General features: G+C 30.5%; 1 protein-coding gene across 1 annotated transcript; it reads left to right on the top strand.

The window, feature by feature from the left end:
* Positions 1 to 4,062: 4,062 nt before the first annotated feature.
* Positions 4,063 to 5,058, top strand: LOC112778381 (ethylene-response factor C3). The gene has a single exon (XM_025822702.3). The coding sequence runs from the start codon at positions 4,164 to 4,166 to the stop codon at positions 4,866 to 4,868; it is 705 nt and encodes a 234-aa protein (XP_025678487.1). The 5' UTR covers positions 4,063 to 4,163; the 3' UTR covers positions 4,869 to 5,058.
* The last annotated feature ends 5,764 nt before the right edge of the window (positions 5,059 to 10,822 follow it).

The raw sequence follows: 10,822 nt of genomic DNA, 5'->3' as shown, positions 1-10,822 counted from the left end.
CCAGCCATGAAACAGTCTTTGTCATCTCCTTCAGATTCTTCTTCTTCATTTGAGTCATTCTCAAGATCCTCCCAAGCTGCCATGAGTACTCTCTTCCTTTCCTTCTTGCCTTTGTCCTCCTTTTTGAGCTTTGGACAGTTTGACTTGAAGTGTCCAGCCTCCTTGCAATGATGGCACGTCACTTTGCTCAAGTCTATCTTGTGCTCCTTTGAACTTGAACCCTTGTGTTTGCCTTTGTTCTTCATCATCCTTCTAAATCTCCTAGCAAAAAACAAAAGTTCGTCATCTGAAATACCATCACTAGACTCACTCTCTTTCGGTTCTATTTGTGACTTGAGGGCTATTCCCTTTTTCTTTGAGTCTGTGTTTGTGTGTGTGGCTTCATAGGCAAGGAGTTTTCCTCTCAGCTCATCATAGGTTATGGGACTTATGTTGTTACTCTCGGTTAGGACAGTGGCAGTGTTTTCCCACTCTTTTGTGAGGCTTCTAAGGAGTTTTCTCACCAAGGTTTGTTCTGCATAGTTTGTACCCATAGCATCAAGGTTGTTGATTATGATTGAGAATCTCTCAAAAACTTCATCAATGCTTTCTCCATCCTTCATGCTAAACATCTCATACTCTTTTCGCAGCATATCAATCCTCGTTTCTTTGACTTGTTTAGTGCCTTCGTGTGTAACCTGAAGTTTTTTCCAGATTTCTTTGGCTGTCTTGCATCTAGACACCTTCCGGTACTCTTCAAAGCTAATAGCACAGTGAAGAAGGTTGATTGCTTTAGCGTTCAGCTCTATCTTCTTCTTGTCATCTTCATTCCATTCAGCTTCTTCTTTCGGAGTCACCACTCCATCAGCACTTGTTTTTGTTGGGATCTTGGGACCACTCACAACGATCTTCCATAAGTTGTAGTCAATGGATTGGATGAAGATCCTTATCCTTTCTTTCCAGTAGGAATAGTTCTTTCCGTTAAAGAAAGGTGGCCGGTTGTTTGACTGGCCTTCAGTGAGGGTGTAGGCAATTGTGGTTGTGCCCAGATTGTTCGCCATTGGATCTTTGCTCCAAGCGGTTAAGCTTGATTCTTGAGACCTTAGCTCTGATACCAATTGAAGGTTGTGGTAGGCTTAGAGAAGGGGGGTTGAATCTATGCCTTCCTTTTAATTACTGTTGTTACCCTTTTAGAACAGATTTGCAATTCTGATTCTGTTTTAACTTAGCAGCGAAAATTTATGAGACAATTTATTTTTGTCTCATGAATATCAGAAAACAGAACACAGCAGAGAAGAGAAAAGCTAACACCAGCATGTATCCTGGTTCGGTTGCCTTGTGCTATGCAACCTACATCCAGTCTCCTCTACAACTATGGAAGAATTTCACTATAGTAAACAGTATTACATACACCAATAACACAGGATTGACCCAATCCTTTCACACTCAAGTTCTAACCTAACTTGACATTGGCTATGCTAATACCTAACTATACCTCTTAGTGCTAACCCAACTAAGAAAGGGATACCTCACAGGTACAAGATACAAGACATGAACACACCTAAAGAAATCTGAAAATAACTCTAGGCTTTTCTCTCAAGTGTTTCACTCAGCCTTTTTCACTCATGGCTTTTACTTGGGTTTTCTCACAATGCCTTTTCTCACTAGAAATTACAGAATGATAAACATTGAAAAGAACATTACAGTCAGTAAAACATGAAGGAGATTGACTTCATCAGCAGCTTCTTTGCTATGTGCAAAACCAGATTCACAAATCTCAGCTTGAGTTCTTCAGTATTGGCCGAATGCTTCTTTGAAAGAAAGCATTATCCAAGTAGAGGAACTTCTTAACAGAACACTGTTCTTACACTCTGGTTTTCTCTCCTTAGTTTCTGAATGAACAGCAAACTTCTTATATCTCCTTGCATGTGGCTGAGTTCTTCTTCCAAGGTCAACACCTTGAGCTTTGAGCTTCACCAACCCACAAGCTTACTTTTTCTTCTCAAGCATCAAAGTAGAACCTTTGCTTCTGACTTTTCCAACTTGACCGAAAGCCATGAAGAAGTAACCGGAATTGTTTTCCACTGGTCAACCAAATCTGAACCATAGAGATGCAACTTGGTCCCCAAATTTTGATTAAGTCCGTAGATACACAGCAGAATGGGGCAGAAAATAACTTTCCCTTCAAAGCCATTTTCGGGTAGTGCAGAGAGTTGGGAAGAAGGGATGAGGATCTTGATGCATGCAAGATGAGATGGATTACCTTTCTTAAGCTTGATTTAGCTTGGGATTTCTGTTTTAGCTTCTGTGCTTCAAGCTTCAACTCTCTCTCTCTCTTGCTTCTTTGGTTAATGGAAGAAGCTTTTCTTCTCTTTCTCTTTCTTGCTTTTTCTGAAATCTTGATGTGACTTGATTAGAAGGAAGAAGAACGTTGCTTTTGGTTAAGCAGGAGAGAGGGAATTTCAATTCTGAAATCAATTCGAGCTTGGATCGGGTATTAGTATGCATGGCCCGATTTAATTTCTTTGGTTTCTTCCTTTGCTTTTGCTTGGGCTCTTTATTTTGCTTTCAGCCCAATATTCTTTGCTGAATGCCTTTTATTCCATTTGGGCTATTAACATTTGGTCTGCAACAATAAATAATTAGTTAATAGGTAGATATAATTAATCAACACTAATTATTTATTTTGCTCAAAAATAATGTTTGTCATCATTAATTAATTTAGTTAATTTCTTAACTCAACATTTGCTGCTTTCTTGATCTCCTCCTACCCAATTTTCGGTTGAAGTAAACTGTGATGCTAGTGAATTTGGTGACTCTGCTGGTTTTGGGTGTGTATTGCGTGACTATAATGGCTTTTGATTGCGTGGTTGTACTGGTTCTTTACCACCTACTACTATTCTTCGAAGCGAGCTTTTTGTAACTTGGATAGGGCTAATTCTAGTATGGGAAGCTGGGTTTAGAGAGGTCACTTGCGAGACGAATTGTTTGGATGCTTTTATCCTTGTTAATGATAGGAACAACTAAGTACAAAATTCTGATAATGATTTGATGACTAAAATCAAAGAGGTTTTAAGGTGAAATTGGAGATTTGAAGTCAATCTAATTTAAAGAGATGCAAACCAAGTTACTTATGTTTTAGCTAAATATGTAGCATCTAATTGCATACAACAATTGGAATGGGATGAGTTTTGGAAAGATTTAATAGTGTTGTTGCAACATCCCTAGTGTTTAGTATGTTTTTTTTTGTTTCTTCTTATTTTTTGACACCAAAAAATACATATTAAAAATAAATTAAATCATACATATATTTATATACAAATATATTAGTAATTGATTTTGATATATGACTAATAATTTTACAAAGTAATTGTTTGAGCTAACAAAACCAATAATTAGTCAACATAAATTTTGGTTATACATTTTAAAAATTTATGGATATATGAATTTCTTTTTTGGTACTTATTAATTGATTTTTATTGTCCTAGAAAAATATACGGTGAAAAACTCATTAAATTATATTTTTTGTATCAACTAACTAAGTGTTGGTTTAGATCAATTTATTTGAGATATTTTTTTTATCAAAAACAAAATATTTTTATTAAATTTTAAATATATTTAAATACATCTTTTAAAAAAAATTTATTACAAAAATAAATTATTTATTTTTTTAAAAATTAACAATATCTTATTTTAAAAAATAAACAAAAAAATTTTAATATTTAAAATTTTTTTTCAAAAAATTTATCTAAATATAAAATAATTATTCTCTATTAAAAAATCTTTTTAAAAAATAAAAATAAATTTATTTCAAAAACTAATCCAAACTAATTCTAAATTCCTTTACTTTTATTATTATTATTTAAAAAGTGGGTCCATATTTTTGTAGTATCTAACTAAACCGTTCATTATTTAAATCCATTGATTTTTATTGGTACTAATATTTTAAGACGGCTACGTGTGCATCACTTATTGGGTTTCACCCTATATCCACATTTGTAATTCTTACCGCATTCGCTTTTGTGGCGGCTATTACAGTTTTACAGTGGTCCCAAAATGGATATTTATATATAAGAGGATTAAGCAATAGGAGGGACCAACTTCAAAAAGCAGAGAGCTACCACACTCTCTATCACTCTGTTTCCTCTGTTTCCCCTGCTTCACAACACTCTCAACAACAATCAATGGATTCCACTTCTCACTTCTTCAACTCTCCCACCTCCGATAACTCGTCCTCCTCCTCTTTCGGCTCCTTTAGCAACTCCTCAGAGTCATTCTCGTGGAATGGATACCTTCCGTTCAACGAGAACGACCCTGAGGAGATGCTCCTCTATGGCATGATTGCCACCGCCGACACCCCTCGCCAGGGGCCCTTGGAGAGGGTAAAGGAGGAGGAGGTTAGCTCCGAGGAAAATGCTGGCGATTGTGCCGCAACAGAAAAGAAGGAGAAGTCGTACAGAGGTGTCAGGAGAAGACCGTGGGGAAAGTTTGCGGCCGAGATAAGAGACTCAACTCGGCACGGCATAAGGGTGTGGTTGGGGACATTCGACAGCGCGGAAGCAGCGGCTATGGCTTATGATCAAGCCGCTTTTTCGATGAGGGGAACGGCGGCGATCCTTAATTTCCCGGTGGAGACGGTGAAGCAGTCGCTTAGGGAGATGAACTATGGTGGTGATGGAGAAGAAGGGTGCTCCCCTGTTGTAGCCTTGAAGAGGAAGCACTCATTGAGGAGGAAAATTGGTATTAAGAAGAACAACAACAATGTTAAGGACAGGGACAATGTTGACGATAATCTTAGGTTAGATAATGCAGTGGTGTTTGAGGATCTTGGTGCTGATTACTTGGAACAATTGTTGATGTCATCTGATCAGATACCTAATCCTTGGTGAAGAAATCATCAATTGGAATTTTGATTTAAAAATTCAATCCAAAATCTTCAAGGCTAGCTCTGCATGTTAGTGTTAATTATTTTAATTACTTTTGTTCTTTTGTTCTTGTATTTTATTTTTTCAAACTTTTTTTTTAATATGGCAAAAATAGGTTTGTCATCATGTTTGAATGATCAAAATTTGGAGACCATTTGAGTCTGTATCTTTCTTCCCTACCCCTCTTTGTTTTTTAATTAAAATTTTGCTGTAAAGCCTAAAAGATAAGGAATGCAGTTATGTATCTATATATGTGGGGCTAAATATAATTATTAATTAATTAGTGTCCAAAATGAATTTGAGGGTGACTATCATTTTAGCGTTATCATAAGATTATTTGTATATGTATAAGTCAACATGCATGGTCGAGTTTTTCACGGAGAGAGGCACGCGTGTGCGCACACAAACAAAGGCTTTCTTAACCATTTTGCCAACCTTCTTTTTCCTTGTATTTGACAGTCTTAGAAAAAGGTTTTCCGAGTTTGGCAAACAGATTTTCACACACAAACAAACACAATAGATATCGTATTTAAACAAAGAGAAAATATAGGGAGTCAATGGAGTATCTATACAATGTGTACAATGGAAGTATAGGGATGTTCAATTTAATAGGATATCAAATGTTTATTATCCCTGGTACCCGTATGGTTATTCTGGATAGTATGAGTATATTGTGTTTGAGAAATTAATAGTATTTTATCCTAGATGTTCATTTTTTAACTTATATTGGACCAAATAAATAACCCATTGTACACATTGTATAAATATTCTATTGGTTCCTAGCGAAATTCTTAAACAAATGTTTAACAATCTAATAATATATACTTATAACATTTTCAAGTATCAATAATAGCACATGCAAATCTCAACTAGCAAGTATTATATTGTAAATTTTGATATAGGGAATGTAAAATATAACAACTCGTGTATGTATATTTTTGTTAATTTATGTACAAATTCTATAGCATGTCGATGTAAATTGTATTGATTCATATTATATAAATATAAAAATTTATAAAACTTAAAAAATTTAACATATTAGTTAAGTGTTGATTGAAAGCTGTATTTGACTATCTAGACTTTGACTAATAAAGCAAATATAGTCCAATTATTTAAGGCAACAGTAGTTTGTGTGATTTGTAACGTGGTGGATGAGATGGCATGCTTCTTTTGGTGTTAAAAAAAATGAGAAAATGAAAAATATTGAATATGGATGCCTTTACAGTGTTAAATGAGAAAATGATGATAAACATATTTGTCATCAAAATCTTATCAAACTTGCTATGTCCAAAACAAACAAGTGGCAATCTATTTTGCAACCTTATTAAGCTAAATTTGTCTCTTTCTCTTGTGACCACAAATTAATCATAGACCGTGATGGGATATATATTGATGAGCTATAAGGTTCGAAGTATCAAACTTTACTTGCTCAATAGGGAATTAATTAAAAAGACAAGAATCCAAAATTTTAAAGAGAAGAGTTATTAATTTTTAATAGGAAGGTGTTTGTTATGGTACGATGATAATTCATACGCATCGATATGTTTAAAATATGGACAAATAATAACAAGTTACATGAAATTTATTTTTTATATCAACATTTAATTTTTATTTTTTTAAATATATATTATATCACCACTTTACTAATATACCCATTTAATTAAATAAAATAAAAAAATATTTTTAATTTAATTTTATAAAATGTCTTAAACATCATTTTTTTATTTGATTAGACAAAAATATCCTTTTAAATTAACGAAATTTTAGAATTCAATTAGTCCTAATTTTATAGTTTCAAATAATTTAAACAATAAAACAAAAACATATTAAAAAAATAAAAAATCAAAATTAGTTCATCTTCTTCAATTTCTCTAATCATTCGTGCCCCCTCTAAGCAAAACATATCAAAGAAACAAAAAATCGAGCGTTTTTTATCTTTTTCAATTACCCCTCTGAAACAAAGCAGTGAAAATCCCAAACCAAAATCCTAGGTTCTTTGCCGCCGCCGTCCCAAATCAAGTGGAGGGTTGGGATCCTTCGGATGTATGCTAACGCTTCGTTTCTTCCTTCTGGGGTTGATGGAAGTGACGTTGCTGAAGTTGGAGAAAAGAATTGATCTAAACTTTTGTCCGCATTACTTCCTTTCGTTGTTGCAGCCACTGCAGTTGCCGCTCTTGTTCAACCTTCCACTTTCACTTGGTGTGGTTTTCATCGAACTTTTTTTTTTCAAATTTTTGTGAAAAAGAAAAAAAAAAGTCATGATAGAATTTCACTACTTAATGGGTATATTATCATTTTTGTCATCTAATAGATTATAGTTATAAACAAAACAATTTCTTAATAAAAAAAATTTGTGACCCTCTAAATCACACAAGATTTATGAAGTTGTGCCAACCTTTTGTGATCTTTGGAGGCGCTACGGGTACGTTTCTTTCATTCTGAACTGAGAATGGAAATGTTATCAAATTCTTAAAATTCAACATCTTCTCTAGATATTTTCTCTTGATCTCCAATAAATTAGTATATCGAGAGATCACAATTTAGGGTTCTGGACAGGGGGAAGAGGAAGAAGCGGAAGTGCTGAGCCTGGGACGGCAGCGGCAAAGAACCTAGGATTTTGATTTGGAATTTTCACTGCTTTGCTTCAGAGGGGTAATTAGAGAAGATGAAGAATGATTGATTTTTTGTTTCTTTGATATGTTTTGCTTAGAGGGGGCACAAATGATTAGAGAAATTAGAGAAGATGAAGAAATTTTGATTTTTTATTTTTTTAATATGTTTTTGTTTTGTTGTTTAAATTATTTTGTTTGGTGACTCTTGTTTAAATTATTTGAAACTATAAAATTAGGATTAATTGAATTCTAAAATTTCGTTAATTTAAGAGGATATTTTTATATAATCAAATAAAAGAAGGATATTTAAGATTTTTTATAAAATTAAATAAAAAATATTTTTTTTATTTTATTTAATTAAAGGGGTGTATTAGTAAAAGTGGTGATATAATATATATTTAAAAAAACAAAAATTAAATGTTAATGTGGAAAATAAATTTTACGTGAATTGTTATTATTTGTCCATATTTTAAACGTATCAGCAGTACGTATGAATTTATCATCATACCATAACAAATACTATATTTTTATGTCAAAAACTAAATAAGTCAAATAATGGAAAGGAAACGGGAAGGAAGGTGCCCAGGTAAGTTGGTGGGATTTCTAGAATTTTATGAGAAACTGTTGGAATAGAAATTATAGAATCTGTATACTCTTCAACTGTTCAGTCCAACTTTGAAGCAATAGAAGCTTCTTCCAGAACTCATTATTTTGGTCTAATTGAACTGGTTGGACGCTTAGACCAACTTCTCCAATTTTATGACTTATCTCAAATATTATATTATCTTTTTTTATAGTTTTATCACGTGTGCCTTTGCTTTTTTTGTTTATGCGTGCATTTATTTTTCCTTATTTGTATTGTTAGTTTATCATGTAGCAAATGTTCAACAAGTCATACTCATCATTTAATTTTTCTATAATTTAATGGTAAATGCTATCCAATCTTCTCTAAAATAATATGTAAGTTAATTTTTATTATGCGTCACATTGTAACTGGTCCTTATCTTAACCATAGTTGGGTTATTTTATAATTTATTATCCTTAAAATATTAAGTATTAATTGAAACACATTCCACTCCTCTATTCTTTGTTTATCACTTCATCACTTAGATTTGGTCCTTCCAAACACCGTCACGTTCGTGACAAGAAGCGCCAACGTCATCGCCATGCCCTCCCACACAACCTCTCTTCCCAGTATAGCCAGCGTCTCTTTTTGCCGTGGATCATTACTTACCCACATAATTAATGGTTAATTTGGTTATTAAATTTTTTTTATTAAAAAAATATATCTTTATTTAATTACGTGATGGAACATATATTTATATGTAAAATATAATATAATAAAATAAATCTATTCAAAGTATTTAAAAATATAATTAAAATCATGAACATACAAATATAATAATAAAATTTGTACTCCAAACAAATAAACATATTTTTTATCATACATATATTATTTAAAAATAAATATATTATTAAAATTAATAATAGAAATTTAAAATGATAAAATTCAACTTTTTTACCGTATTTTTTATAGTATTTTTATTTTTTAATTTTTAATTTATTAGTACTTTATTATTTAATTAATAATTAAACAAATTATTTGTATGAAAAATTATTTTTTATATTATATTAGAGAAGAGACCAATATAATAGTTTAAAAAATAAATTATATAAATATTTAAGAGATAAATATGAAATACATACCTAAGTAATGTTTAGTTTAGCTATTAAATTTTTTTATTAAAACAAATCTTTATTTAATTACACGATAAAACATATATTCATATATAAAATATAATATAATAACTCTATTTAGATTACTTAAAAACATAATTAAAATCAGAAAAAACATATTTTTTATCATACATAAATTATTTTAAAAAATAATAAATTGTTAAAATTAATAACACAAGTTTAAAATGATAAAATCTAACTTTCTTACAAGTATTTTTTATAGTATTTTTATTCTTTTACTTTTTAATTTATTCGTACTTTATTATTTAATTAATGATTAAATAAATTATCTTCATGATAAATTATTTTTTGTATTATCTTAAAGAAGAGACTAATATAATAGTTTAAAAAATAATGTAAAAATGATTTTTAAATAAAAAATAGATAATATTAAAATTTTTAAATACAAAAGTAAATTATATAGATAGATATTTAAGAGATAAATATGAAATACATGCCTAAAATAAATAAAACAGACAAAAATAATTCTCCATTTTTTAAAAGTACTCCTATTTTGTCTGTTTTATTTATTTTAGGTATGTATTTCATATTTATCTCTTAAATATTTATACAATTTATTTTTTAAACTGTTATATTAGTCTCTTCTCTAATATAATACAAAAAATATTTTTCATAAAAATAATTTATTTAATTATTAATTAAATAATAAAGTACTAATAAATTAAAAATTAAAAAAATAAAAATACTATAAAAAATACGTAAGAAAGTTAAATTTTATTATTTTAAATTTCTGTTATTAATTTTAATAATATATTTATTTTTTAAATAATATATGTATGATAAAAAAATATGTTTATTTGTTTGGAGTACAAATTTTATTATTATATTTGTATGTTCATAATTTTAATTATACTTTTAAATACTTTGAATATATTTATTTTATTATATTATATTTTACATATAAATATATGTTCCATCACGTATCACATAATTAACCATTAATTACGTGGATAAGCAGTGATCCATGGTAAAAAAAAAAAAAAAAAGGCGCTGACTATACTGGGAAGGACAAGTTATGGACGACGGAATTCAACGACGTGAATAAGGGATTATGCACTAAAGAAAGAGAAGTTGTGTGGGAGGGAAGTTGTGTGGGAGGGCAGTAGATGGCGATGACGTTGGCGCTTCTTGTCACGAATGCGACGGTGCTTGGAAGGACCGAATCTAGGTGATAAAGTGATGAACAAAAAATGGAGGAGTGGAATGTGCTTAATTAACGAGAATGGAGCTTTGATATTTTAAGAAGAATAAATTATAAAATAACCCAACTATGGTTAAGATAAGGACTAATTACAATGTAACACATAATGAAGGATAACTTACATATTATTTTAGAGAGAGTTGAGTAACATTCACCTAATTTAATAGCCATACTGCAAAAATTAACTATATATTTAGCAATAAGGAGATGTTATCCAGTCAAAATGATTCTCATACTTTTTATATATATATATATATATATATATATATATATATATATATATATATATATATATATATATATATATATATATATATATATATATATATATATATACACGCACAGTC

The sequence above is a fragment of the Arachis hypogaea genome, chromosome 19 (assembly GCF_003086295.3).
Source record: "Arachis hypogaea cultivar Tifrunner chromosome 19, arahy.Tifrunner.gnm2.J5K5, whole genome shotgun sequence".
In the NCBI taxonomy this organism is placed as follows: domain Eukaryota; kingdom Viridiplantae; phylum Streptophyta; class Magnoliopsida; order Fabales; family Fabaceae; genus Arachis; species Arachis hypogaea.
This window is presented reverse-complemented; position numbering and strand designations above follow the sequence as displayed.